General features: G+C 44.7%; 1 protein-coding gene across 2 annotated transcripts in view; it reads left to right on the top strand.

Annotated features, from left to right (window-relative positions):
- The window catches only part of CDH13 (cadherin 13), a 1,113,397-nt gene that overhangs the window by 993,876 nt on the left and 91,544 nt on the right, over positions 1-27,977 (top strand). For both annotated transcript variants that reach the window (XM_074370357.1, XM_010967669.3), the window contains exons 9-10: positions 21,776-21,958; positions 27,166-27,419. In XM_074370357.1, the coding sequence (XP_074226458.1) occupies positions 21,776-21,958; positions 27,166-27,419 (437 nt within the window). The remainder of the gene's footprint in view (positions 1-21,775; positions 21,959-27,165; positions 27,420-27,977) is intronic.

The raw sequence follows: 27,977 nt of genomic DNA, 5'->3' as shown, positions 1-27,977 counted from the left end.
TACATACACATCCTCATGTGTACATATTTTATTCTAGCAACATGTAATATTCACCTAATGTGCCATACAATTATTTATTCACTGATTGTCACTGTCCCCAAATTAGAATGTAAGCTCTTTGAGAAGAGAAACTTTGTCTCTTTTGTTCCCCTGCTCTGGCCCCAGCACGCAGCCCACCAAATAACCCAAAAACAGGTGAATGAGCAAATAAATTATGAACATTTGATGGTAAGCAACAGAGGCGATCAAAAACTTAAAAAACCATGTTGCTGAAAGGGACTTTAGAAAGAATCTCATCCAACCCACTGGTTTTAGAGATGAGGGTGGCTGCTCAAGGCTGGTAGCAGATCCCAGGCCAGGTTCGTTGTGGCCCAAAATACTGCTGCTGGTGAAAAATCAAGGCCCCGCAGTAGCACCAAGTCATGAGGGACCTTGAAGTTTATCACTTTACTGTGGTGCCCAGAGAGCCAAGAGGGCTGGAGTTCAATTCCTTTCCAGAATGAATAAACAAATCTACATCAACTGCAGAGAGCCCTAAATCTACTTCCCTACCAGTCAAGTAAAAAAAGAAAGAAAGAAAACTCAAGGTTAATAAATAATACATAAAGGAATCATTACAGTGGAGACAGGCTCAACTTACCCTGCAAACTTAAAGATGAGAAAGAAAATACTCCACAGCCCCAGAGTTCTGTATGGGTTCGTTCCTCTAAGTGAGATTAAACAAAATCATCCAGAATTGTTTTTAATGAATTCGTTTATTTCCAAACTAAAATCTATTTCAGTTACAGGCTGAATATCAGTTTTCCCAGTACAGGCAGCATTTTATTTTGCTGTCGGCCTGCCCAGATCTGAGAAGATATGAATTTATGAGAAATATCTTCTTCTGCCTGTCTTACTTGAATGTACCTATATTTATATACTGTATATAATAACATTATATTGTTACTTTCTGAAGTGCATTCATTCATTCATTCATTCACCAGCCCATCCATCAGAAATATATCCCGTGATTCCTCTTTGCCAGGCACTGTGTTAGGCTGGGATGCAGTGTGGTGAGCACAACATCCCAGCCTAACAAACACGGTCCCTGACCTCAGAAGGTGACAGTCTAAAGTGGGGACAGCCAACCAGCAAATAGCTACAGATGGCCCTAGCGACAAGATGGAAAGGAGTGAACTCACCAGAGACGGGCACAGTGTGGGCACCTACCATGGAGCTCAGGGAGGTCGCCCTGAGGAGGTGACATCTACAATGACTGTGTTAGTGTCCTAGGGTGGCTGTCACAGTGTCACACACTGTGTGGCCTAATCAACAGACATTTATTCACTCACAGTTCTGGAGGCCAAAAGTCCAAGATCCAAGTGTTCACAGGGTGATTCCTTGTGAGGAAGAATCTGTTCATGCCTGTGTCTTAGTTTTCTGGTGGTTTGCTGGCAACCTGTGGCAATCATAGGCTTGTAGATGCATCACCCGATCTCTGCCCTCGTCTTTGCGGGGCTTCTCCCTGTGTGTACGTCTATGCGTAAAGTTCCCCCATCCTCTTCGTTATTAAACAAACATCCAGAAGCCAGTGCAAATGTATGAAAGCGCCCGCTTTGAGCCAGGCAGTGTCTAAGAGCCTAACATATCCCTGTCATTCATTCTGCCAATCCTGAGATACCCGTTTCGTGGGTGTGGAGATTGAAGCTCAGAGAGCTGAAGAACTTGCCCACAGCCTGGGTCCCACGCTAAGGGTCCCACGCTAAGCTGCTTCTGCACCGTGAAAGGGCTAACAACTCGCTGGCACAGTGCCTGCAGACCCAGTTCTCAGAGCATGTCCCCCTGAGTCAGGCACAGCTGTTACGTTTCTATTCCACGGTCTGGCCCTCCGGGTCAGCTCCCTAGCAGTCCTTGCCAAGGCTGCTCCTCAGGGAACAGCCATCCAGTTTGCGTCTTTACACCTGTGCACCAGGGACTTGCTGAAGACGCAGGTTTAGAACCTCCAGTCTCAGCTTCTACTTGAAGTTTTCTTTTTTTTTTAATTGAAATATAGTCAGTTATAATGTGTCCATTTCTAGTGTCCAGCATAATGTCCCAGTCATGCATATACATACATACATTCATTTTCATATTCTCTGCTTGAACATTTCCAGTGTCAGCTCACCACCTCCCGGCTTCCTGTGGCTTCACCTGCCTCTCCGTTCAAATCAGGACAATGTTTAGTGCAAGCCCTAGATACAACTATAACACACTCACACACACACACACACACAAATTCTCCTATGCTTGCTAGCACAAGTCTAAGCTACTCTTTCTGCTTCCACAATTTCTTCAAATTAAAAGAAGCGAGGTCTTCAGCAGTGTGTATAATAGTTCAGTGGTAGAACACACGCTTAGCATGCAAAAAGTCCTGGGTTCAATCCCCAATTCCTCTGCTTAAATAAATAAATAAATAAATAAATTTTTTAATGCTAAGAAAAAAGAGGGGGAGAGGTCTTTTAATAGCCAAATAATTTGATTGGTGGTCTCATATCTCTATTTTGATAGATCCAATGGGCAAATATAATAATCATTTCTCATGAGCATAGAATAAATGCAAAAATGTTTTCACCCAGATAATCAAGTTTTTAGAGTTAACAGTTATTAAGTGCTTCTCTGTGGGAGGCTCGGTTCTAAGTGCTTTAGGCATCTTAACTCATTTCGCACAAAGCCCTACAACATAAGTGTTCTTGTTATCCCTATTTCACTGATGAGGAAACTGAGGCACAGGAAAGTTAGGAAACAGGCCCACGGCTACAGTGTGGTGGGGCAGGGATGCCACCTCCAGGCTCTGGTTCCAGAGCCCAGCTCTCAGCCACTACACTGGACTCACCTGCTGAGATTCTACACATTGTTCCGGTTCTACAGGATTCAGAAGTGAAAGAAGCCAGGCCCCTGATACACTAGACTTCTATTAATTTCTCAGCAGCCAAACCAAATAACCGATGTTGAGCACAGTGACATTCTGGGGAAGATATTGACAGTTCCACTAAAGATACAGTCACGTGCATATCTCATTCACAATCTTCCCACATCGCTGTCAGCGGCTTATCATAGTCAGCTAATTATTAGACATCTCGATCGAAATCCAGGTTTGACTCATTGGAGAATTGAGGCAAAGTCCTAGGAAGCCAGAAAAACTTTGGTTCATTAACTAGGGTCATTTTTATCCTAGTCTGCTATCTCTGGTAACAATTTTTAAATCTGTTAAATTTATGACTGTCGTTACTGCAGTTCCATGATCATTAATGAGATAATGTGCTTCCTCGAGTCCACAAATCTTTGTGCATTTGATATACTTGTTCTGAGTTAGCAGAGTCGAAAGTGGCCCCAGCTCTCATTCTCGCTCTCACCAAGTGCTACACTAACACAGGCAGTGAGCGGAAAACCGAAGATTTAAATAAGATGGGCAAGGCCTTGTGGGAGGACAGGTATTAAAGTGGTGCAAGAGGGCTGCCTCCCACAGGTAAGTTCAGAGAGCTCTGGGAATATGACCTAAGGGAAAAAGACAGTCTGGGAGCTAGAAAGGTGAGGTCCTGAAGTAATTCTTCATCCTCCAAGTCGTGGGTTTGCTAAGAGAAGTGAGGACGGGCGGTGCAAGGACAGTTCATTCGGGGCAGAGCACACAACATGTGCAAATGCCCTGAGGCATGCAGGGGGTGTTTGAGAGGCTGAAAGAAGGAGCTGGGACTAGCCTGTATGGTGTAAGCACAGGGATGGGGGGAGAGGTGGCCCACCCTGCATGAGTCTCTTCCCCCAGTAATAAACTTCTGGAAGTCATGCATTTCCCTCAAGCTCCCCCAAATCTCCCAGTCACAATTAACTACCTCTTTCATCAGCATTGTTCCTGCCCCTTCCCAGCAGGTGCTGGATCAGCATTCTAGGTATCCATTTCTGCCTCCTCCAGACTGGAGCTCCCACATCTGTCACAATCTTCCCCTTCGGTCTCAAAACGCTGTGCACAGGGGGAGCACAAAGCATATTTGTTGCATTAAATCCAAGCTAACAAACAGCACTCCTTCCCGGCAGCTCTGCAAAGAGGAACAGATGCCTTTGCTAATCGCTCCTGGATGCATGGTTTAACACAGGTTCAATTCGGCGCTATAAATCTATATATCAGAGCCAGAACCAGTTAGCTGCCTGGTTTATAATAGCCCAGCACTGGCCTCCCACATGATGGGCACTGGGCCCTGTCACTCAGAGGAAAACCTCAACAAACCCCAGCGAACTGAACTGACCACTTGTACCAGCCTCGTATAGAAATGGTCAAAATATCTTTTTTTCCTTCCACTCTGGGAAATTGAAAAGACAAATCAATTATAGTAAGACAGACGAGAGGCTTACTCTCCCTCAAGAAAATCTGCTTTCGGTTTCTCCAGAGTTAAAGATCCTCTACTTGCGCTCATTTTGTTGTTGAAGGCAGAGCCCACTTTGAGCTAGCATGAGAACATCCTGGAAGGCATCGGTACTCCTCCCCGGGGAAGGCACAGTACTCCTCCCCTGGGAAGGTACTCATCACTAGAGAACATTGTACTCATCACTAGGGAAGTCTAAGGGCTTTTTGACTTCAGATGTGGCTGCCTCCCAGGCTCGGGCAGCATCATCAGGATGCTATCTACATGCCACTCCGTTTCTCAGCTCTGCTTGTCCCTATGTATTGGTTTTATTCTCCAGTAGGCTCTCTCCTCATGACAGGGAATGTGGCCTCTGGTGCCCATAAGCCTAAGTCCCCATGGCTTATTACAAAGGGAGACACACCCACCCTTTTGCCCAGAACCAAACGCTACTCTCACAGAAGTCTTTGGTTGTGCTGGGTCGCAGGGTCACTCAAACCAGACACTGAGTGCCAGAGAATGATGAAATGCTTGGCCCACCCAAGGTCACAAGCCCATTTCTGAGGAAGGAAGTGAGACCTGCGGTTGACAGCACCAATGTAACCCTAAGTGATGGGGTGGGATCATTCCCCAAAGAAAGAGGTGCTGGCAGATCGAAGCTACATTTTCCATCTACCTAGAGCTTGTACAAAGAGAACCAATGAGCTTAGCCTAGTCCATCAGGAGCAGGGCTGCCCTGAGCTGCCCGGCACTTGCTTTGCAGGATTTGAGTGAAAGCATCTCTTCCCAATTTTGTGTGCAGTGCCATCATGTTGGTAGTTTGAATCAGCCTTTGTGGGGCATTTACACCACAAAAGTTGGCACAAGCTACAAATCAGGGCTTTTTTCCTCCCCTTGAGAGTCAGTTATTAAGCATTTACCAGAACACCGCTGTATAAAAGTTAATCATGTTTCCCCACCTAAATACAAATAAAAAATATGTGTGTATATAACTTTAAGCCAAAATGATGAGTTTTCTTGTGTTTTTTTCAAAGATCCATGCTCTCAGGAGATGCTTAATTCTCCCAGATTGGTTTATTGGCTTCTGTGTTCTGACACCCCCAATGCATGTGTTTAAAGGATGGCCATTCACACCCTGACCAGCGGGAGAGTCCCTCATTGTGTATTTTTTTAGATGAATTCTTTCTGTTCCCCCTCCCCCTCATGACAGTGACTATGACTAACAAGCCTGTTACCTGGTGTCACGGTGACAGGACTGTCTCCTTCATCTGCCCATCCTAAGGATTTGGTATTTACCTCTCAGACCTGCAGGAAATAAGTTCTTTTCTCTTTGTAAGTTCCACCACTCGTGTTTTTCCCCCTTTCTGCTTCAAAACAATGCAGGAGGCTGGGGAGGTTATCCATGTGTATTGAGCTGGAGAAACCCTGGGCCACAGTCCCCAAGGGGGTGGCTCAGCTGCTGTTGCCTGGGAAGGGTCAAGTCCACCCCTTCCCTGCACTTCCTGAGACCAGGTCTGGAGCTTTCTGCAGGAGGCAGCTCGGGCCAAGGGCTGTGAATCTGAGCACCACATCAGCCTGCAGTTGTGGGTGAGGCATGCACGGAAGAGTGAGGTGGGGCAGAAAATGCAGCATCTCAAGCCAGGCTTGTGAAAGGCCTTTCCATCGGAGCAGCTGAAATGCCAGGGAACAGTGTTGCTGCTTATTCCTGGGCTTTTTAAAAAATTTCTTTAGCTAATTTTGCCATGCAGTATGTGGCTGTTTCATATTCTTCATCTTTGTAACTGTTTTAAGGCCAGACTCGCTGCCAGAGGCCAAGGAATGCAGGGAAACTGTCAGCCAGTCTGGGCGTGTTAAGACACAGAGCCATCTCGGGGACTTCCGGTAAATAACACGATTGTAATTGTGTTGCCGGGCTGTTGCGCTGGGTGGATGACTGGGTGAGGGATCTGAAAGTGCTTAGACATATCTGATGTTCAGGTATTCCATGAGCATTAATTAAGCACCTACTAAGAGCTAGGCACTGCGATGGGGGGAATTCAAAGGTATGTGAATCAACTGATGATATTTGAATGTAAGTCATAAACACATGATTTCCTAACCCAGGTGGGAGTGGGGAGGGGTCTTCTGTTCTTTCTATTTAACTCATAACAGCCCCTTTTGCTCCTTGCTTGGTGGCTGATTTCAACCTTCTCTGCTCTCTTCAAATCTCTTTTCTGTCCCATCTCTCTTTCTCAGAAGATGGCTTTGTCCCGTGTCCAATTCAAAATAGATCCCATTGGAGGAGGCAGCAAAGCCATGCTCAAGAGTTAACTCTGGGTCCAGACACTATTGAAAACCTTAAAGAGATTCCTATTTGCTGATCCAGTAAAGGCACTTCCAGGAATGCAGCATGAGGAAGTAGGCGCAGACCAACACAGATGTATGAGAACAATTCCCAGGAGGCCTCTGCCCAGAATCATTCCAACTCTAGGCCTAGGTCCACAAAACATGCTAACTGCAACATTGCTAGGGGCTTTATCTTCCTGTGTCTGGCCAATACCCACCCCACAGTCCTGCTGTGAGGAAAGTGGACAGTTTATTTTTTGCCTTTACATCTCTGACTGTCTCCACCGATGAGTCACATCCCAGACCCCTTGTCCACGTGACTTCCTGAGATATTATCTAGATTCCCTCAAATCTGGGGAGAATGTCTTAGCTGTTGGGGCAAAAACTGGCCTAAGAGAATAGCTAACTGCCCTCAGTTCTGAGACTAAACACAACCTCTGCATAATCTATGTTTTTCATCTGCAGGGTTATACTGTGTCATCTGTATCTGTTCAGTGTTTCATCAGGAAGCAAATAAAACATATTCGGGGTGGTCAGGGGCTTGGCCTAGCTGGGACTGTGTTATCCGTGGCCAGTCGGCTCTGCTGGTTTATTTGAACTTCTTTCCCACCAGAAACCTTGAGTGGCTAATTTGTGAAATAAAATTGAAATTGCTCACTCTGTCTAAAAGCTTTCTCTGGGCTTAATACCTATTTCTGGGGAAATTTTAATAATGCTTTGGTTTTAAAGTCAGCAGGAAACCTATAATCAGGATTGTTGTGTTTTCTCCAAAATCAAGCATAAGGCTCACGTGTAATCAGAAGCTCAGTACTATTCATTGAATGAGTAATTTTTTTTAATTTAATTTTTGTTTTGTTTTGTTGGGGGGAGAGGTAATTAGGTTTGTTTATTTATTTTAATAGAGGGACTGGGGATTGAATCCAGGACCTTGTGCATGCTAAGCGCACACTCTGCCACTGAGCTATGCCCTCCCCCACCTTGAATGAGTAAATTTTGAGGCAACTGGTAATTACTGGTCTCTAAAAGTTCTCTTTTTTCTGTCTCTACTATTGAGCAGAAATGATTTTTGTATTTGTAACAGACTAGACTCCCTTCGAATGGAAATATGAATCTACCATTGCCCTTGAACACAGAGCACCAAGTTCAAGGCAGAAAGAACAAAGCCAGTTACCCATAGGTTTCATACCTGCACAATTTACCTAAATAGAGATTGCCCCAAGAAGTTTTATCAGCCATATGAAAATTTTCTTGTAAGATTTTAAAATCTATATTTTATGGTCAAGATGCTGTAGAACCCTCCCAGGACTAATTCATACCTGGTCAAGAAAAATTGCATTTTCCCATTTACATTCCAAAGTCTGAACTTTTATTTTATAAATGAATTTTCCCTCCAATTCAAAAACTACTGGCTGCATTACGAATTTTAATGCTACTATTATAGGACCATAATTTTAAAAACCCAGGGTTCTCCAAGGGCTGCCGCAGCATGCCATCTCTCCACTTTATTAAAATGAATGAACAGATGTACAATTTATTTCTACCAAGCTATCATCTAAATTCATAAGCTATTTCTCATGTGTCTGAAATCCACGTTGGTTTCCCATTTTCTTTGCCTTGGAAAAAAATTACACTCCCTCATTTATCACTCTGGGGACATAAACGAGAAGTCTACTCTCCACTTCATTCACTTTCGACTAATATCCTCGGCACAGTTTAAATCCCATCTCTTCAAGGCTATTCAGCGTGAGCCAGGCAGTGGAACAACCCAGCATCCAATTGGAAAACTCCTCAGCCATCTATGTGGAAAACTGACAAGCTGAGTCACGTGAGCTGATGCCTTAGATGCAGAAGGAAGGGGCTTTGCAACAAACCTGGAATCAACAGAGTTAAACATCAGTGTCAGTAACTGAAATGCATTTTAGTTTCTGTCTTTTATAAAACCCTCAGATCACCCTTATTTCCCATACACTGCCTGTTGTCTGACTGGCAGCAGGAGGCAATTAACAGATTCGTCTTGTGTTAATAGACATTTAGTCAAGCTCTGAAGACCCACGTGTTGGTCTCAACTCTGCTTTAAATCCCTGCACTGCCATTTTTCTGGCTGTGTGAGCTTAGACATATGACCTAACCTCTCTGAGATCTGGTTTATTTATCAGTAAAATGGAGATAAATGTACCCACCTTGTAATAAGGATTAAATAAAGTAGAGCATTTTCACATCAAGGCCAATAATATATGGCAAGGATAGTGCCTGGCATGTGGCTCAATAAAGCGGCCATTGTGATGATTATAGCATCCCAGAGACATATTCCTGCCCCATAACAGCTGGGCTGAAATTACAGGGCACTCCCCCACCCTCCGTGTTCCGTCTTGAGTTTGCTGGCATGGTTCAAGGGGAACGTAAGGAAGGCATTTTGTAGCCAGCAATGCAATCAATGAATGTAGGTTGGAAAGGATACAGAATGAAACCCTGAGGTTATCTGACAGAACTCTGCTCCCTGAAGAATTCTATTTATGAGATCCTGCCATAACTGGGCAGTAAAACTTGCCTGAGTTTCTAGGTTGGCATGGAAATCTGCCCTGCATCCATAAGCGCATCTCGGGATTAGGGCTTTAATAAGATTCTGAGTGGGTATTTTTCCCCCTTTCTGTGGCCCTGTTGCCTGCAGAAAAACATCATGTTAACTTCATTTGCTTGAGCTCTGTGACCATCCTGTAATTTCAAATGTGCCTTTTTTTCCCACGTAACATTTTGATAGGGGAAAGGAGGTTCTCCTGGGGTCTGCAAGACTGGCACAAAAATGATGGACTTCTTTCATTTAGCACTGACACAGCTTCATGTGGACCATGTCAACGGCGCAAGCTCCCTAAAGAGCAGTAACAGTTCAGGAGGGAGGGAAAGGGGAGAGTTACCTCAGAAGGGGCCTGCTGGATGGCTCCACCAGCAGCCATTCGAGTGACATTTGTCAGCGTTCTCACGAAAATATTGTCGAGGGGAGCCAGCCATGGTGACCTGTAATAGCTCCTGGCAGCTCTATCTGTACTTTGTCAGCAGCCCCTTGACTAAAGCAGCTGTGTTGCTACCAACGTGTTTGTTGGCTGTTGTGGGATATGGGGCTCCAGGCAGTTCCTTCATCTCTGCTTGAGCAAACCATGTGTCATGGTCATGGATCCCAGATCCGATCCCTCCCACAAAAAGATTTAAAAGTATCATTCACCAGCTGGGCAAAGTAATAAGATAAACTGTCCATGTGACAAGGCTGCTTTGGGGTCTTAAAATTCCAGCAAGGAAGCAAATGCCACCAACAGCAGTGTGATGGAGAATATAAGATTTTTTGAAATAATGACCCAATTCTATGTCACAAGATGGAACCAAGGAGGTAACAAGATGGGGAAGGGACTTCATTTGCCTGGTTCCCAGTTGTCTCTCTGTTCACATTGTTGATTTGACCAGAAGGACTGTTTTAATGACCTCAAAATCCCAATTTTGTTTTTGAGTCCTTTCACAAGGTAGGATGGAGTGATGTGTGGAGATTGGTCAGATGCTAAGATCAGATGACTCTTAGCTTCAGTTCCATCTCCATCATTCGCCAGATCTTGGATATTACTTGAGTTCCTTAACTCTCTTGGCCTCAGTCTCCTCACCTGTAAAATGGGAATATTGACGACAGTGGCCAGCAGCTCTGTGTAGGACCGGTTAGAGAGGTCAGGCAATATGCCTGGGTTACAGCTGGTCCACCATGGAACTGGTGCATTCAGTTGGACAAATTAGAAATTTTCCCCAAGTTCAGCCATGGATAGTAACATTTTGTCACCTTTGAACCCACATCACTGAGAAATCCCATGCTCTTGGGGGAACAAGGGCTGCACCAGGGTTAGTTGTCTTGACTAAGAACCTCAGAACTGTCTCATTGTGTGCGTTGGTTCACAGGGTCAAAAAAAATATCTTCTCTCCTTACTCACTGTTGAAAAGCATATCTGAGAATTATTGCCTTTAACATGTTGATGTGCAGTCTTTTCAAAGTCCCTACCACTCTCGTAGCTACATCAGCACAAAGGCCGAGTTAGCCAGATTAGGAAAGCATTTGTTTTGATGTTGCAGGGCGTGTCTTCTTCTAGGGGCTCCCTTCTCCACTGAAAGGTTTTTTTGTTTCGCTTCTTTTATTATGATCTCCTTTACTCAGAGGGACAAATGGTGTCTTGCTGAGCTACTTGCTCATGGGAGAAACACATTAGCTTCCTGTGGTTCTCTCTCTCTGTTTACAAAAAAATGTTGCCCCTCAAAATGGGTGCATTTGGATCAAGAATCTGAGTCTGGTACAATGTGTGGGAGCCCAACTGCAAAGTGGATTCTACCATGAACAAGTTGGTCTCCTTCCAAATTAACAGTAAAATCAGCCATGTAGCACCAAAATGCGTGATTTCAGGCTTACATAGGAAAGCAACTTAATTTTTTTAACTTTTCATTTTAAAGTGGTGATGGACACACAGGAAGTTGCAGAAACAGCACACAGAGCCCCTTAACCCCTTTATTCAATTTCCCCAATGGTAGCATCTCCTGTAAGGGTAGTACAGTAGCAAGACCAGGAGGTGGACATGGGCACAATGCTGTCAACCAGACATGATTCAGTCTCCATCAATTTCGGGGGGGGGGAGTATAGTTTGTATGTGTATGATATAGTTTATGCATTTGATCACTTGTAGAGATTTGTGTAACCACCACCACATAAGGATACAGGACTCCCCCATCACCACAAGGGGCTACTCTAATAGTTCATAGTTGTCCCCACCTACCTCCCACATCTGGTCATCACCAATCTGTTCTCTACCTTTATAGTTTTGTCACTTCAAGTACAGTACATAAATGGAATCGTACAATAAGTAATTCTCTGAAACTGATTTTTCTTACTAAGCATATTGCCCTTGAGAGCCTTGCAGGTAGTTGCATGTATCCATAATTGTTGCTTTTTATCACCTGAGTAGTATTCCATGATGTGGACACCAGAGATTGTTTAACCATTCACCCACTAAGGGATAGTTGACTTGTTTCTAGTTTGAAACTATTGCAAATAAAGCTGCTATGAATATTCATGTACAGGTTTTTGTGAGAACATAAGTTTTCATTTTGCTGGAATAAGTGCCCGAAGGTGTAATGACTGGGTCATATGTTAAGCACATGTTAGTTTTATAAGAAACTGTCAAACCGTTTTCCAGAGGGGCTGTACTATTTTCCATTCCCACAAATTATGTCTGAGAAATGCAGTTTCCCCACATCCTCACCAGCATTTAGTGTTATTATTACTTTTAATTTAAGCCTTTCTGATAGGTGTTAACAATATTTCATTATGATTATAATTTGTGTATGTAATTTGTATCTCCCTACATGACTAATGATACTCAGCGTCTTTTCATGTGCTTATTTGCCATCTTTATTCTCTTTGGTGAAACGTCTGATCGTGACTTTTGCCCATTTTCTAACTGGATTGTTTTCTTACTGTCAAGTTTTTGGAGTTGTTTACATAGTTCATATACAAGTCCTTCATCGGAGATTTGGCTTGCAAATATGTCTCTCAATCTGTGTCTTACCCTTTTATCTCTTAATAGGGTCTTTCACTGAGCAAATGCTTTTAGTATTGATCAGGTTCAGCTTATCTTTCATTTTTTATATATATATAGTAGTGTGTCCCAAACTCCCAGTTTATCCCTTCCCCTCCCCTTTCCCCTTTGGTAACCATAAGATTTTTTGCTATGTCTGTGAGTCTATTTCTGTTTTTGTAAATAAGTTCATCTCTATCATTTTTCAGATTCCACATATAAGTGATATCATATGATATTTGTCTTTCTCTATCTGACTTACTTCACTTATTATGGTAATCTCTAGGTCCAACCATGTTGCTGCAAATGGCATTATTTCATTCTTCTTTATGACTGAGTAGTATCCCATTGTATAAATATACAATGACTTCTTTATCTGGTCATCTATCGATGGACACTTAGGTTGGCCATTAATTAGAAAATTGATGGTGTATCCTTTCCCATTCTTAAACCACAGCCACATGACCAGGGGGAAACACCTACTGCTGACTCCTTACCCCTGGGAGAAGGCTTGGCACTGTGCAGATTGGAATAGTGAGAGGTGAGGGTAAGATGCTTTCTCACTGTGCCCCTGGGAATGTAGGACCATCCATGGAAGCCGCCAAGAGAGGGTAGCGCATAAACTCTGGACTCAGACAGACCCAGGCGTGAATCCTGTCTCTCTGCTTCCTAACTCTGTGACCCTGGGCAAAGAATGGACTTCTCCATTTCCTCACCTGTAAGTTGTGGTTCATAATAGAACCTACCTCGTGGATGAGCCATCAGCTCAGTACACGACATCGAGGAAGCAGGCAAATGTTAGCTTTTCTTATTACCATTCCACTAATAATCATTTTGCAGCTTTTAGTCTACAGATCATTAATTTCTTCAGAAAACAGGCGTCGTTGCACCCAACTATTTGAGTTTACTCAACTCAGCCAAATCCCCATCCTATAGCCTGTTTCAGCAACTCTGGGGCCACCAAACCCCCTCTGGTAGCCTCCTTTCTAGCTGGTCGTTACATCAGAAGGAGGCAGCACCCACCTATCACCTTTAGCTGCTAGTAAGCCCTGGAACTTGCTGCCCTTGAGCATGCATGGTTTTTTCTTTTCTTCCCGGGAGCTCTGTACCACCCTGCTGTGACTTCAGGACTCTGCGCTTCCTTGGGGCTTAAATGGCACTGACCTTCCGCACGTTCCCTGACTGTAGAAAGCGCAAGGTTGCAAGCCAGTAGCGAAGGAAGCTTGTCTTTGTGTTCTGTTTGTGAAGCCGTCTTCCTCTTTCACTTGTGTTACAACAATGCTAGAACAACAATGCTAGAGGTGGACTCACTCTGGAAACACTCCCTTCCTGCAAAAGGTGCGTGTGTGCAAGTGTGTGTGTGTGTGTGTGTGTGTGTGTTGCATCAAGTTACTTATGAGCCTCCTTGAAACCTAATGGTCGAGGGAACTCTTGTTTCCATTCAGAAGTTGCTATTATTGACAGAGAAGGCAAAGTACTAGCTTTTTCTATGTTCTGATCTTCTGAGGCTCATCAAGAAAGCCCCACGAGTGACAGGGCTGTCCCTCCTCCTCAGAGGGATGGTGGATCTAGACCCCAGCGGCAAGACTCAGGTCTCTGCTGCATCTGAGTCCACTTGGCACACACAGGCATCAATGTGTTTATTGAAAAATGAGAGGCAGGCCAGTGTCAGGAAGAACTACCTTTCTTCTTTTATAAAAGGGATTATCAGTTGCTAATCCAAAAATTGTAGAGTAATGCAAACTACATCAATAATTTTCATAGTAATTATAGTCTTTAGTTTTACTCTTGAATGTTTTTCTGGCAATGTCTGATTCAATTACTCTGGAAGATGTTATTATGCTATTTCAGTGTCTGCCATGAGACTTGAGTCTAGGACCAACTTGCTGGTTAATCTCGCCCTGAGGGAGCTCACAGGCTGCTGTTTACAGGCAGATACTTGTAGGGAGCCTCTGACCTGGTTTAACTAGATTAGTGACTCTCAGGATTGTGTATGCACACACATGGTCCACTGGGACATCTGGCCATATCTACAGAGTTTTTAAAATATTTTTAAATTTATTATTATATTACTTAATTATTTTATTTTGGCTGGGAGGGAGTAATTAGGTTTATTTATTTTTAAAGGAGGCACTGGGGATTGAACCCAGGACCTCGTGTGTGCTAAACATGTGCTGTACCAGTGAGCTGGACTCTCCCCACAGACATTTTTGATTATTACAACTCATGTTCCTGGCATCTCGTAGGTGGAGGCTAGGGATTCTGCTCAATATCATATACAGTGCGGCCCCCACCCAACAAGCCCTTATCCAACCCAAAAAGTCAATAGCACTGAGGTTGAGAAACCCCAAATTAGATTAAAAATACAATTAGAAACCAAAAAGTACTATTGCTCAGGACACCTCTGATTATATGTGACACCAACTCCAGGTAGTTTAGACAACAAGGGAAATTTATATTAACTGAAATATTATTATTTAGTGAGACTAGGCTACTGAAAACCAAAAAAAGAGAAAAAGAAACCCAAAGAGCAAAGTTTATTTCTTTGGTCACATTTCTTATCATGATGTGTGCTGTAACAAACTTCACTTCCTTGTTCTTTCTGTCTGTGTGCATTATAACAAAGTGCCTGTTTTGCTTAAATGTGTTGGGCATTCATCTTGACATTTAGAAATATTCTCAGTTATTCATCAAAATAATCCAATAAGAGGAGGTACTATTTTTATTCTCATTTTGCTGATGAGAAAAATCAAGGCACAGAGAAATTAAGTGACTTGACCAAGGTCACACAGCCAATAGGTGATCGAGCTTTGTGAGGTGTTAAACATGAGTAACTTTCCCTCATTCATTCTTTTTAATGTGAAAGAACACCAGTGGGGCAGCTCCGTCCCCACATAGACTTCTGGTGTTACTCCACCCTGGGATCAGAGCCCAGAAGGGACAGAAAATGATTTTCTTAATCCTCCCTCTCTCACCGGATCTGATTCCTAAGGGAATGATTCGCATCCATCTCTTCTCCCCATGGGACTCAGATGTTTTCAGAAACTCCACAAGTCACCGCTGTAAAGAAATACACGGCGGTGCCAATGGGAATTACAATTGGGCCCACGGGGTCTATTTGAAACAGGAATCAATGGTGCAGACACAGACAATGGATTTAGAGCAGTTTCTTCTGACGACAGCATTTGGGATTTAAATATAAATTAGAAGCTGTAAGTCAATTCCATGTGTGAATTTGTACAAATCCCTTGTAAAGAAGGCAGAAGGTTTCTCTTGTCCTTATTTGTACTGGGGCATTAGCATCAGGAGCCTAACCAAGTGTGTCAATTTTCCTACCGCTCAGGAGATTAAAGACGTACTTTCTCTAGTTAGAAACAGCTGTAAGGGGCTCGCACGGAGCAGGGCTCGTTCTCTGTGAGCTCCGGGGTGTCCGTCTCGTGTCTGCATTAAGCTGAGCAATATCCCATGCAAGTTGGGAAAAAGGAGGCTGCTTCCATGTGGGTTAGTCAGAGGTAAGGCTTTCACAGATCCTCCTCCTTCCTGGCCCCTCGTGCCATTCAAAGGAAGCTTCATTCTCAAATACTGCCTCCCCTCACATGGGATGAGGGGGAAGTGCGCACTTAGTACACAGAACACAGCCTCATGTGTTTAAATGTGCAGGACAAATGCTCCATGAATGTTGATGACTGACTTAGATCCACACCACCTTAAACACAGTTGCCACATGACCCAGCGATTCCACTCCTAGCTATCTGCCCAAGAAAGTGAAAACATACCTCCACGTGAAACGTTGTCCCTGAACGTTCAGAGGAGTCTATTCATAATCACCCAAAAGTCGAAACAACCCACATGTCGATCAGTGGATGACTGGATAAATAAAATGTGGTCCATCCATGCAGTGGAATATTACTCAGCCACAAAAAGGAACTAAGGGTGGACCCAGACTACAACATGGATGAGTCTTGAAAACACCATGCTAATTGAAAGACACCAGATACAGAAGTGAATACTGGGTGATGCCATCTCTATGAATAGAGACTCTGTAGCAACAGAAGGTGGATTAGTGGTTGTCAAGAGAAGAGACAGGGAAAGCAATGGGATGACTGCTTAATAGGAACAGGATTTCTATTTGAGATGATGAAAAAGATGACCTCTAGGAGATAGCCCTGTGATTTTACCAGCAAATATATTCCGTTGACCTGCTTAGCAATGCCTATGAACTTGTAGGGTAGAGAATTCTCAAGGATCCCACCAGCAGCCTCCTGTGGCTTTCCCAGTCCTGTGGTCTTCACCTGTTAGGACCCACACAAGCTAGGACAGTCACAAAGATCTTCTTTAAGTTTGATCCTTACACTAGGAGGGGACCTTAGTCATCATTCCAAGCAGCTGTTCTCATCCCTGAATTAATCATCTAGGGGAGATTTTAGAAATACAAATGCCCAGGCTCCAAAGAGGAAAATCTCTCAATGTGTGACTGCAGGTCATGAGAAGTTTTTGAAGGTTTGAAAGTGATTCTAATGTGTAGTCAGCGTTAAGAATTACTGCTATAGTCCGATACCCTCAGATAAGCAAACTGGGACTCAGAGAAGTTACAGAATGTACCTGTGAGTTAGAGATAGATCAGAACTTGCCCCATTTCGTTGAATTTTCCATTCCTGTAAATTCACAGAGTTGCATAAACCAGATTCTAAAGTCTTTAGAGCAGATCATGCTGTTATTCCTACAAGAAGTCATTCTTCATCCAGATTCAGATGTTTGCGGTCAAATGCATATGCCTACAGAAACTCTCTTTGCATCTCAAAATTAAACTATTTCCAATTATCTCATCAAATGTACAAATGCCTTTTGTCTTTTCTTTCATTTTTTTAAAGAGAGGAACTCGACTGAAGGAGAGATGTTAATATCAGATGAAATAAAATTTCCATGTGTGGCATTTAGAGAAAAAACAATATAAGCATATTTGCTCCTTGGTTTTCATTTTTCTCTTACCATCAAATGTAATATTTATTTCATCATTTCCCTAAGGCAGTGATTTTCAAACTTCTTTTCAACAGCAAAATGGGTTATTTTCAAAGCAGAATATTAGGCAAGAACTCTAATATATGAAACAGATAAAATATAATTAACAGATTCCTCAGGCTGTTTAAATCTTTATTGCTTAGAGGAAAATACGTGACTCACTGCTCAGACTCCTTCACCATCTCTCAAACACTCTTGGTTCCTAGGAACATAGTTTGAGAATCACTGCCCAACTGCATTATTCTCCTGCCAGTCTTCAGTGGCTATGTGTTTTCATTTTGTTTTGAGGAGAAAAAGGCATTTTATGATTTAAGCCTCTTCTTTCTAAAAATTCCCTTTTTTTAAATTGAAGTATAGTTGATTTTCAATGTTGTGTTAATTTCTGGTATATAGCCACTATGGAGAACAGTATGGAGATTCCTCAAAAAACTAAAAATAGGTTTACCATGTGATCCGGCAATCCCACTTCTGGGTAGATATCTGAGGGGAACTCTAATTCAAAAAGATACATGCACCCTAATGTTCATAGCAGCACTATTTACAATAGCCAAGACATGGACCTAATGTCCTAAATGTCCATTGACAGATGACAGGATAAAGAAGTCCTGGTATATTTATACAATGGAATACTACTCAGCCATAAAAAATAGTAAAATAATGCCATTTGCAGCAACATGGATGGACCTGGAGATCGTCATTCTAAGTGAAGTAAGCCAGAAAGAGAAAGAAAAATCCCCTATGATATCACTCATATGTGGAATCTAAAAAAAGAGAGAGAGACAAACATAAAAGCCTCCACAATTGGCCGCAGAGGCAGCCTTGGATGTATGACAGTAGACACGGTAGAAAGCAAATTGTCTGGATATGTCAGGAGTGAGCAGGAGGGAATGAGTCAGTCTCCTGAGCTGGAAGCCCCTGAGGGGAGAGAACAGTGTCCGTCTCCTTCACTGCTGTACTTCCTGTGCCTGGTAGACTTTCTGACATGCAGTAGACTCCTAATGAATAGCTATTTAAATGAGTTCTTGCATCTTTCTGTCCCGGGATGAACGCTAATCGTAGATAGAAGGAAGCCAGATACTTGACAGATCTGCCTCTTCCAAATGGGGGTTCTGTAGGTTAATATCATTCACCTCGGTGGTAAAGGTCTGTTGGTACAGCAAGACAAGGACAAGCAAGTCTGCGAGTGTCAGGTACACGTAACTGAAAAGCAAAGAGCTTCTTCCCACACCAACCCAGGGAAGTAACATATCTACCTAAGACAACTACGTTGTAAGGCAGACCACGATCAGAACAGAACGAGTCACAGGGGTTTGAGCCACAGTCTCCAATTTACTAGTAAGAATTTCATCCGATACAGAACAAAATCTACCATTACCACCATTGCTAACAAACTAATACTGAATCCTTACTCTATGCCAGGCAATGTGCCAAGATCCTTAAATGTATTATCTTATTTATAGCGATCACAGTTTCTACCCATGAGGTTATCAGCAAGAAGGCAGATTTTTCCAATAAGCTGCATCCTTTATGTAAATATAGGCTCATGGAAGTGTTTGCAAGTTAAATTTCCAATGACATCTCCCTCACTCTTTTATCTTCACAAATAGAAATGTAAGTATATAAGACTTTCTGGGACCTTATTTTTTAATATTCGAAAGCCAGGGTCTGGATGACTACATCCCAGCTTTTCAAATTCATCATCAATTCTCCATGATGCCACAGGGTTGACAGTTCATGAACCCAGACTCCAATTGTCAAGCATGTGAGCTCACCTGTGTCCTGTCCCTTAAAGTCATCAGCTGTCACTTGTTCGCCACCTGTGGCTTTCCAGCCTGCCAATCATTATTTCCATCTGTCAGGTTAACCCTAACCTTGAAGAGCAACTCTTTGCTCTTTAGAGGAAGTGTTCATTCTTGGTGTAAAATAAAATGCAGGTCTCTCTCCCCCTGATGATGGATGAAGTTTGTGGCAAGTCCAGGCAGTCTCTCCCGAAATGTCCATCACAAAACTCACCCCACCTTGTCAAAGAAAAGAGAATAAAATAATTCAGTTCTGAACTGAGAGGAGAGACCTAATGAAACTCTGTCCCAAGCCAATCACCCACGCTGATTGTGTAAAAACACATTTTGCTTCTCATATTTGATTGGCCGTGCATTTTAACAGAAAAGAAACTTTATTTTTTTCCAATTTAACAAAGTCATCTTACAATCAATAATTCCCCTGCTCTGATGTGGGAAATTAATGTCTGTCTATTGTTTTTAAATCACAAAGTGAGCATTGCTATAGAAATATAAAATGGTACTATTTTGTTTTAATCCATTTAATTTTCCATTCTTAAATTACATAATGGGGTTAAAACATCGAATAGAATTAATGGAATGAGTGTTTAATTAAGCAATAATGAGTTTCTAAATGGATGCTCAAGGAAACTGGCTTTATAGTTTATGCAAGAATCAGATAATGGTCTTAACAAAGACTGGAATAATTGTGTTGAATGTTTTCCATATTTAAAGATTTTTTTTTTTTTCTGAATTCTCTCCGGAGTAGATTTAAACATAATCCAGTTCCTTGATTAGACTTCTCTTTGCTTTCAAGGTAAATTCCAAATGCCTTTGCATGGCCCACAAGGCTCTGCACAGTCCAGCTCTATGCCCCCCTGGAGTCCAAGAGCAGACAGTGCCCCCTAAGCCCTCCAGCCACACCCACCTTCCCTCTGTTCCCTCCACCACTGGCCTTTGCACCTGCTGGTCCAGACCAGGAACACTCTCTGCCCTTTCACCTCACTGACGCCTCCTCTTTCTTCAGTTCTCATGGAATCCTTCCCTCATGACCCTCCCGAGACTGGGTCAGGCACCCACCCCCTGTCACCACTCCCCTCAAGCTACAGGCTCTCCAACATCTATATTATTTCTTTCGTAGCACTTAACACTTTTTGGTATTTAAACACATACTATGTCTGTTTCGTTTACGAGTCTATCTCTAGAATTTGACACTATATCATACCTGGGACACAGAAACCACATGCCAGACATTTGTTGGCTGGCTGGCTGGCTTGCAGGAATATGGATGGATGGATGGATGCAGGATGGATAAATGGATAGAGGGATGGATGGCTGGATGGAGGACTGTCTCCTGCATCTGTTTCTACGTGACGGCATCCTCCGCGTCCCTCCTCACCCCACCTCTTTTCCACTCCGCGTGCATCTTCTAAGAATGTCCCAGCACCCCTTTCAGGGAAGGGAAACAGCTTACCCAGGTTTGCTGAGGTGTGATAGACAAATTAGTTCCCGTCCCCATCCCGTCCCCCTCAAGGCACCAAGATTAAGGCTTGTGATTAATGATTTGCAAGTCAATTAATCAGCCACCGCTCTTGAAACCTCATTTCTCAAATTATTTTGCTTAGAACACCAGGGCTTTTTTACATCATCTCACTGTCTCTAGATTCTCTTTCCTACTAATTGAAATTCCAGGATATTTCTTCTTCTTGTCAGCTTATTGGTATTACTTGTTTGTAAAATATTTGCAAACAGATTACTATTCACCTGTAGTGTATCAGAGGTAAAGCACCAAAACAATACCTTGTGCTTCCACCTTAAAGGGATATGCTAACGATAGCTCGTGAAATTCTCTATCTAGGGGAAAGCTGATATTTCATTTATTGATTTATTTTCACCACACCTCCCTGCAACAAATATTTAAGATGTATTACAATAAAAACACAGGTACCACAAGGCTCCAAGAAATTGATTTATGTTTCCTTAGAAAATGCTTTTTTAAAGTCAGCCTAGGTGTGGGCAAGGGGCGGGAAGGGTGAAATCGGTTTTCTTCATGAGAGAAGGCGGTACAGTTGGACAGAGGCTCCGGAGGCAAACCCTGGGGTTCCAGCCCCAGTCCCTCCACATACGAGTGACGGCCATCCGGTTATTTGGTCACCCGGTCATTTAGGGTAGGTCAGGCTATGAGAACAAATGCCAACAAAAATTCATAAAGGCTCAAACTCAAGACAAGTTTGTTTCTCACTCAACAACAGTTCACGTCAGGCTCCCACCCACCTCCATGTGGTGTCTCAGGGACCCAAGCTCCTTCCCTGTTGGGGCTCCGCCCTCCCCTGGAGTCTGGTGGTTGTTTGCATCCGGGTAGAAGGAAAAGGACCCAGAGAAGAGGCACAGCTGTTCGCTTAACCCTCCCCCAAGCTAAACCCAGGCCGGCCCTGGCAAACGTCTCTTCTGCCCACATCCTGCAGGAGAGAATTCAGTCCCTTGGCCTCACATAAGTGCAAGGAAGGCTGAGAGAAGCCGAAACGTAGCCCCTGTCGGCAGAGCACAGCATCCCCATCTCCCTGTTATTTACGATTAAATGAGATGCTATGGGTCATGTACCCAATACCAGGCATATGGTAAGCACACCATAAATGGTCTTCACTGGTTTTTGTTTTTGTTTTTGTTTTTCCAAAACAGTGACAGTCACCGTCTGCTTTGTTTTCAGTTTCAAGCCACAGTCGAGGAAGGAGCTGTGGGAGTGATTGTCAACTTGACAGTTGAAGACAAGGATGATCCTGCCACAGGTGCATGGAGGGCTGCCTACACCATCATCAACGGAAACCCAGGACAGAGCTTCGAAATCCACACCAACCTGCAAACCAACGAGGGGATGCTCTCCGTCGTCAAAGTAAGAGCACCCCCAACTGCTCCTCCCTCCTCGCGTGAGCTCCGAGAGCCCCAGGTCAAGGATACAGCAGCCCTGGTCTCCCCCCTTCAGAATTAAAATAGAAAAAGTCTCCAGCTTAGGGGTGTGCTCGTAAAACCAACCTGTCCTATAGGTTTTGGAAAACTTAAACTTATGTGTAACCTTTGAAAAAGCAAACTTAATTTTTAAATGAGATTCTCTGTAATCTGATAATGAATTATCAAAGATATGCAGAAATGGGATCTGTGAAGGTTTTTCAAAGATGCATGCTGAACATGTGGATTATTACGTTTCCTCTTAATCTTTCTTAGCTGAGTCCCAATTACTCTGTTAAAACAGCAATCATGACACACGCGAGCTGATTTTCAGTGAAGCTGCCTGTGAACATTGCTGCCCAGCACGCTAACCTCTCTCTGCCACAGGTGGACTGACAGGGAAGCATGACCACGGCTGTAAAGCGAGTGCCCAGCGATGTGGGAGGGAGGGTGGTGGCAGCAGAGCGTGTGATGCTGGGGGTCCCCGTGTCCTGGAGGAAGGGATTTTCCCACACTTCTGTTCTCTCCAGGATACTCTCAGAGGGCTGCTGCCAGACCAGGGCGTCCAATGGAACAGTTTCTTTTCTGGTGGGTGAAGCAGTTTGGAAAGCAGGGAGCAATTGTGTTTATAGAAATCATATCACATGGCTACCTATTCCCCGGGCATCCTTGGTGGGGACGCCTCCCTGTTTTCTGTGCCTCAGTTTCCTCATCTGTAAAATTAGATTGACAGTACAACCCACCTCTCCAAGCTCTTGTCAGGAAGTCACAAGCTAATACGTAAAACGTTTAGAACCGTGACTGGCACCTGGCACCTGTGTGAGGGTCCAGTGGCAGCTGGAAAAAGTGACCACAGACTCGGTGGCTTAAAACAGCACAAATTTATTCTTACAGTTCTGGAGGCTGGAAGTCCCAAATCAGTTTTACAGGGCTATGGTTGGTGGGGCTGGTTCCCTCTGGAGGCCCCAGGGGAGAATTATTTCCTTGTCTTTTTTAGATTCTGGAGGTGCCTGCATCCCTTGGCTTGTGGCCCCTTCCTGTATCTTCAGAGCATCTTCATCTGTCTCTCTGACTCTGATCCTCTGCTTCCACTGTCACATCTGCTTCTTCTTTTGACATTCCCACCTCCCTCTTTTAAGGACCTTTGTGGTTTTATTGGGCTCATCTGGAAAATCCAGGATCCTCTTCTCAGCTCAAGGTCCTTAGCTCAATCATATCAGCAAAGTGCCTTTTGCCATGTACAGTCACACTCGCAGGTTCCGGGGATTAGAACATGGACATACAGCGGTGGGGTGTCATTATTCAGCCTAGCGCGGGGCCATAGAAACATCTGCACCAACAAAGTTCACAACGTCCGTGGGGCAGGAGCCAGAGCTAAGAACGGCAGATCTCCGCAATGCTTCCAGCTTTCTCCAGAGGGTGAGGGGTGCAGGTCTCTCCCACACTCTGCCCTTTTCAGAACCTCATCCGAACTGAACCCCAAACGTCTGTGTGAGAAGAGCAGCCTCTGGGTCTTCCCAGTTCTTCTCTGTCAGGACTCCCAGGAGATGCTGACACTGCCCTGCTGCATCCGCCGCTGTAGGTTCAAAGCTGTGAGAGTCGTAAAATAGCACAGCCACCAGCTGTTCTCTGCGGCTAGTCCTATAGCTACAAAAGGCGTCAGGCAATTTTCCAAACCTGCAGCTGGAAGAAGAGCTAGGGTAAATACACATTCCCATCGTAAACCCTAAAGGAGCACCGTTCTCCTGGCCTGTGTTTGCTACGGCTTGAGGAAAATAATACAAGCAAAACCAGACTGGGGGAGGAGTGCCCTCACAATGCTGTGAGTCTGAAACGCAGGCTTGGAGAAGAGTCACCTGGAATGCTAGCTAAAATGCAGGTTCCTGGGCCCGCCCACACCTGCTGGGTCAGAACGTAAGAGAGAGGTGCCCCAGGAGAGCACAGCCTTGTGGACAAGCACTGCTGTAGGACAAGGAGTTTCCACCTGCAATTCCTGGGACAGGGAGGCGCCCACAGAGCCTGGGGCCCTCCTTGGGCCTTCATTTTACTAGTAAGTGGTCTCCCTTTGCTTCAGAATTGGGATGAACACTCCCCCTCCAATGGGCTGCCTGCCACATGAATCCATAGGAAAGGCCTTGACGTCTCTCTGCTTCTCAGCACACCTGAGTTAAAGCCCCAGGTGGCCTTCTGGCAGCAGGCCTAGCCGTGCTCCCCATGCTCTCCACTTTGCTAGCAAGCCAGTGCATTAGCTAGGAATGTTTCAGCTGCGAGTAACTGAATGCCAGGCTGATAGTGGCTTAAATAGTAAGGAAAATTTCATGATCTTCCTAACTATATGAAGACAGGCCAATCTAGGATTGGCTGGCAGCTCCAGGTGTCAGAAAGCCAGCAAGGGGCACCACAGATGCTTCTGACTGCTTCCTCATGGACATAAAATGGCTGCCAAAGCATCAGGCATCACATCTTCCTGCTGCTGTGTAGATGAGACTAGTTCTATGGTGCAGTTAAAGCTCCAGAGCTCCCCATAGCACTGGGCTGAAGCCAGACTCCAGAAAAGACCATGGCCTTGCTCACTCCCTCTCTCCTACGAGTGCACCCCACTCAATCACCTATATCTAAATCCCTGCCTTGGGCTCTGCTTTCAGACTCTGTTGGAGTGTCAGGAACCAACTAGAGATACACATGTGCACACACACAGACACACAATCCTAACATAAATACACACACATAGGTACTTAACGTATACATACATACACAGCTAACCTAAATTTGCACACTATACATCTTAACATAAATGCATACATTTAACATATAAATATGTATATTTGATATAAATACACACATATACTTATGGAACATAAATGCACACATGAACATATCTAACATATAAAGACATCCATTTTAGCAATACATGTTTAAAGGCTCTGTGTAAAAGGTCAGATCCCCCTTCCTCTCGGGACCCCCACCTCCTTCTCTGCCTGAGTCCACTCCACTCTATCCTGCTGTGAGTAGCTCAGCTTTGCTGCTGACCATGCTGGCCTCAAACCCTGGCCCCACATCTGCTACCCATTAAGAGCCCTTAAGAAGCAACCCCCCACCCCCCCAACCCCGCCCCGCTGGCATTTGCATCACAGTAGAAAATCTGGTTCGATTTGGGCTTTACAGTGTCAGCGTGTTCTCCTTAACTTTATTTCCAGGAAGTTATTGTGTTCCTGGGCTGTGGTATAAAAGAAATCCTCTGTTCCTCAGGTTCCTCAGTGGGTTCTGCCCAGCACTCGGGTGGGGTCGAGAAGTTTTTCAGGAGACTGGCGCACTCTGTGGGTCCATCCTGCTCAGAGTGCTGATGGGTAGACTTGCCACGAACCAGCAAGCCAAAGCCCCTGTCCCCTTCAGTGCCCTAATTGAGATGAATAACTCTGCCTTCCAAGCATGGCAGCTCCCTGGCCTGTGTTGGAAACTTACTTCACTGGGGTTGCATAATTGGGGCATCACCTGGGGAGTACAGAGATCTGTTATGAGAAAGGAGGGTGGAATGATAAATTATTCTGTGTGACAGGGATGGAACCACAACATAATTGGGTGACGACTAGGTAGCAACTGCTTTATACCTATCAGCTCTTAAAAATCCTAATGCTAACCCAGCTGGGAGTTGTTCTAGGCGAGGAGGGTGAGTGGAGGCCCTGTTAGAACCGGGAGACACTTCGATGCCAGTATCTCCCATGTGTGTGCACGCACGTCCATGCACATGTACATACGTGTGTGTGTGTGTGTGTGCACTTTCATAGGTGTGGAGCACCCTGCATGCATGTTAGCTGTAACTATTATGAAAGATAACATAATTTTGCCTAAAGTCATCCCAACTCAACCTGCTGGATCCCATACTCCACCTCCTGTGCTGGCAGATCTCTTTCCCGGCTTTGCCGTTCTCACCTCCAGTCCCACGTTCCCAGATCCCTGTTTGCTTACTTCTAGCAGAGTGTGAATCACCCCCCTGTACTCCCTTTAGTCTTGTCCTCCAGGCAAGAGTATCTGTGACATAACAGGTCTAATAAGTTAGCTACTTGTTTTTCCAGTAAACATTAGGAAAATAGCTTGGAATAAAAATTGTCCTTATCTCACCTAAGTGTCTCCCCCATACCCCACGCCCCACCATCAACAGAAAATGTCATTCCCACTGCATCTCGTGGTTTGGAAAGTGGCCGAATGAGTGTCCTCTGTGACATTCTATGATGGGCAGGACACCATATATTAATAATGTCTACAGTGTGGTTTCCTTAACATCATCTGATTCCATCTATACAGTAACTGGGGGAGGTGGATACCATCAGCCCCTTTGCAAAATCACCTCGGAAGGGCCTCAGCACGGCTGCTCATTGGCGGGACAATCTGCCGTGTGTGGGACTGTCCTAGGCATCCCAGGCAGGGCCGTGTATCTGGCATCACTGCCCCTAGCCCAATAAACGGGCCCCCAAGTCATGGTGACAAATAAAGATGCTTCCACATGTTTTCCAATACCTCAGGTGGGGAAGGACCCTGCAGCCTAACCCCTGGTGTCTCAGCCTCCCTAATCCTTTTAAACTCTACATGACACCCTACTGGAAAGTCTGCAAAGTGCCAGGGATGCTCTACATTAAGTGATGCAGAGACCAAGCCATTAGACCTCGTGGTGAGTGAGTGGGAAACATTAAAAACGGAACCTTTGTTTGCCCTTTCATTTGCTCTCCAAAATAACAGAGGCAGGGGCGCCAGGAAGTAGACGAAGCTTAGGCTTCAGAGTCTCCCACCCACCAAAGAGCCCATGAGGGTCGGAGTTGTGGAATCACAGGCTCTGGGTGGGAAGCCTTTTAATGCTGGCGTTGCCAGTGAGTCACCTAAAGAGATCTCTCAACGAAAGACCCAGATCTCTGAGGTTCACGTAATTGTTGTGAGTTATCTCTCAGTCTAAGAAACTGAACAGCTTCCGTACCTAACCTGGTATCTGTATGTTTCATACTCTTTTTCTTAAAGAGGACCCCAAATTGTATAAAGCTTAGCCCACAAACCCTGGATCCCGGAACACCCACCACAGCTCATGAAATGTCAGAGGGACTTTGTGCAGAAGCACCTACCCTTGGGGGCAGATACACGTTCTGACACCCTCTCTCTGTTTTCCAGCCTCTGGACTACGAGATTTCTGCCTTTCACACCCTGCTGATCAAAGTGGAAAACGAGGACCCACTGGTGCCCGACGTCTCCTATGGCCCCAGCTCCACTGCGACAGTCCACATCACCGTCCTGGATGTCAACGAGGGTCCGGTTTTCTACCCCGACCCCATGATGGTGACCAGGCAGGAGAACATCTCCGTGGGCAGCGTGCTCTTGACTGTGAATGCCACGGACCCCGACTCCCTGCAGCGCCAAACCATCAGGTGGGTGAGCGGCCCTGGGAGGGAGGCGGGTGGGAATTGCTTTTCTCTTCTGGTTGCGGCGGCTGGTTATCAGGATCAAATACCACTAAATTAAACTGGTTAATGATCTGGGTGAGCAGGAGGTACATGTTATAATGAAGTTGGCAGCTGATGGCACCAGGGGACCAGGCTCACTAGGTGGGGATGCTGCCCCGGTCACAGATGGGCCCAGGAGGAAAATGGCTTCAGGGCCAAGTTCCCAAGTGACCAGAGGGGTCTGCTGGTGCTGAGCACAACCAGGAAGGGACAAAGAAAGGAGCCATTGTAGATGGCCCCCTGCCTCTCAGACGCTTAACCTACCTTATCGTTGCCACAACTTTATGGGAGAGGCTTGGATAACTCCACGTACAGATAAAGGTGTTGGGAATTCAGAGAGGTTCAGTAACCTGCTCAAGACTGCCCAACTTAGTAGTGGAGGAATCAGGAGGGAAGCGTTGCAGTACAATCCACAGAGTCCCTGCTCTCTGCAAAGTGGTCTGGGCTCCAAACTGTCAGAAGGGGAAGGAGTAGTTATTGCCT

The sequence above is a fragment of the Camelus bactrianus genome, chromosome 9 (assembly GCF_048773025.1).
Source record: "Camelus bactrianus isolate YW-2024 breed Bactrian camel chromosome 9, ASM4877302v1, whole genome shotgun sequence".
Lineage (NCBI taxonomy): Eukaryota > Metazoa > Chordata > Mammalia > Artiodactyla > Camelidae > Camelus > Camelus bactrianus.
This window is presented reverse-complemented; position numbering and strand designations above follow the sequence as displayed.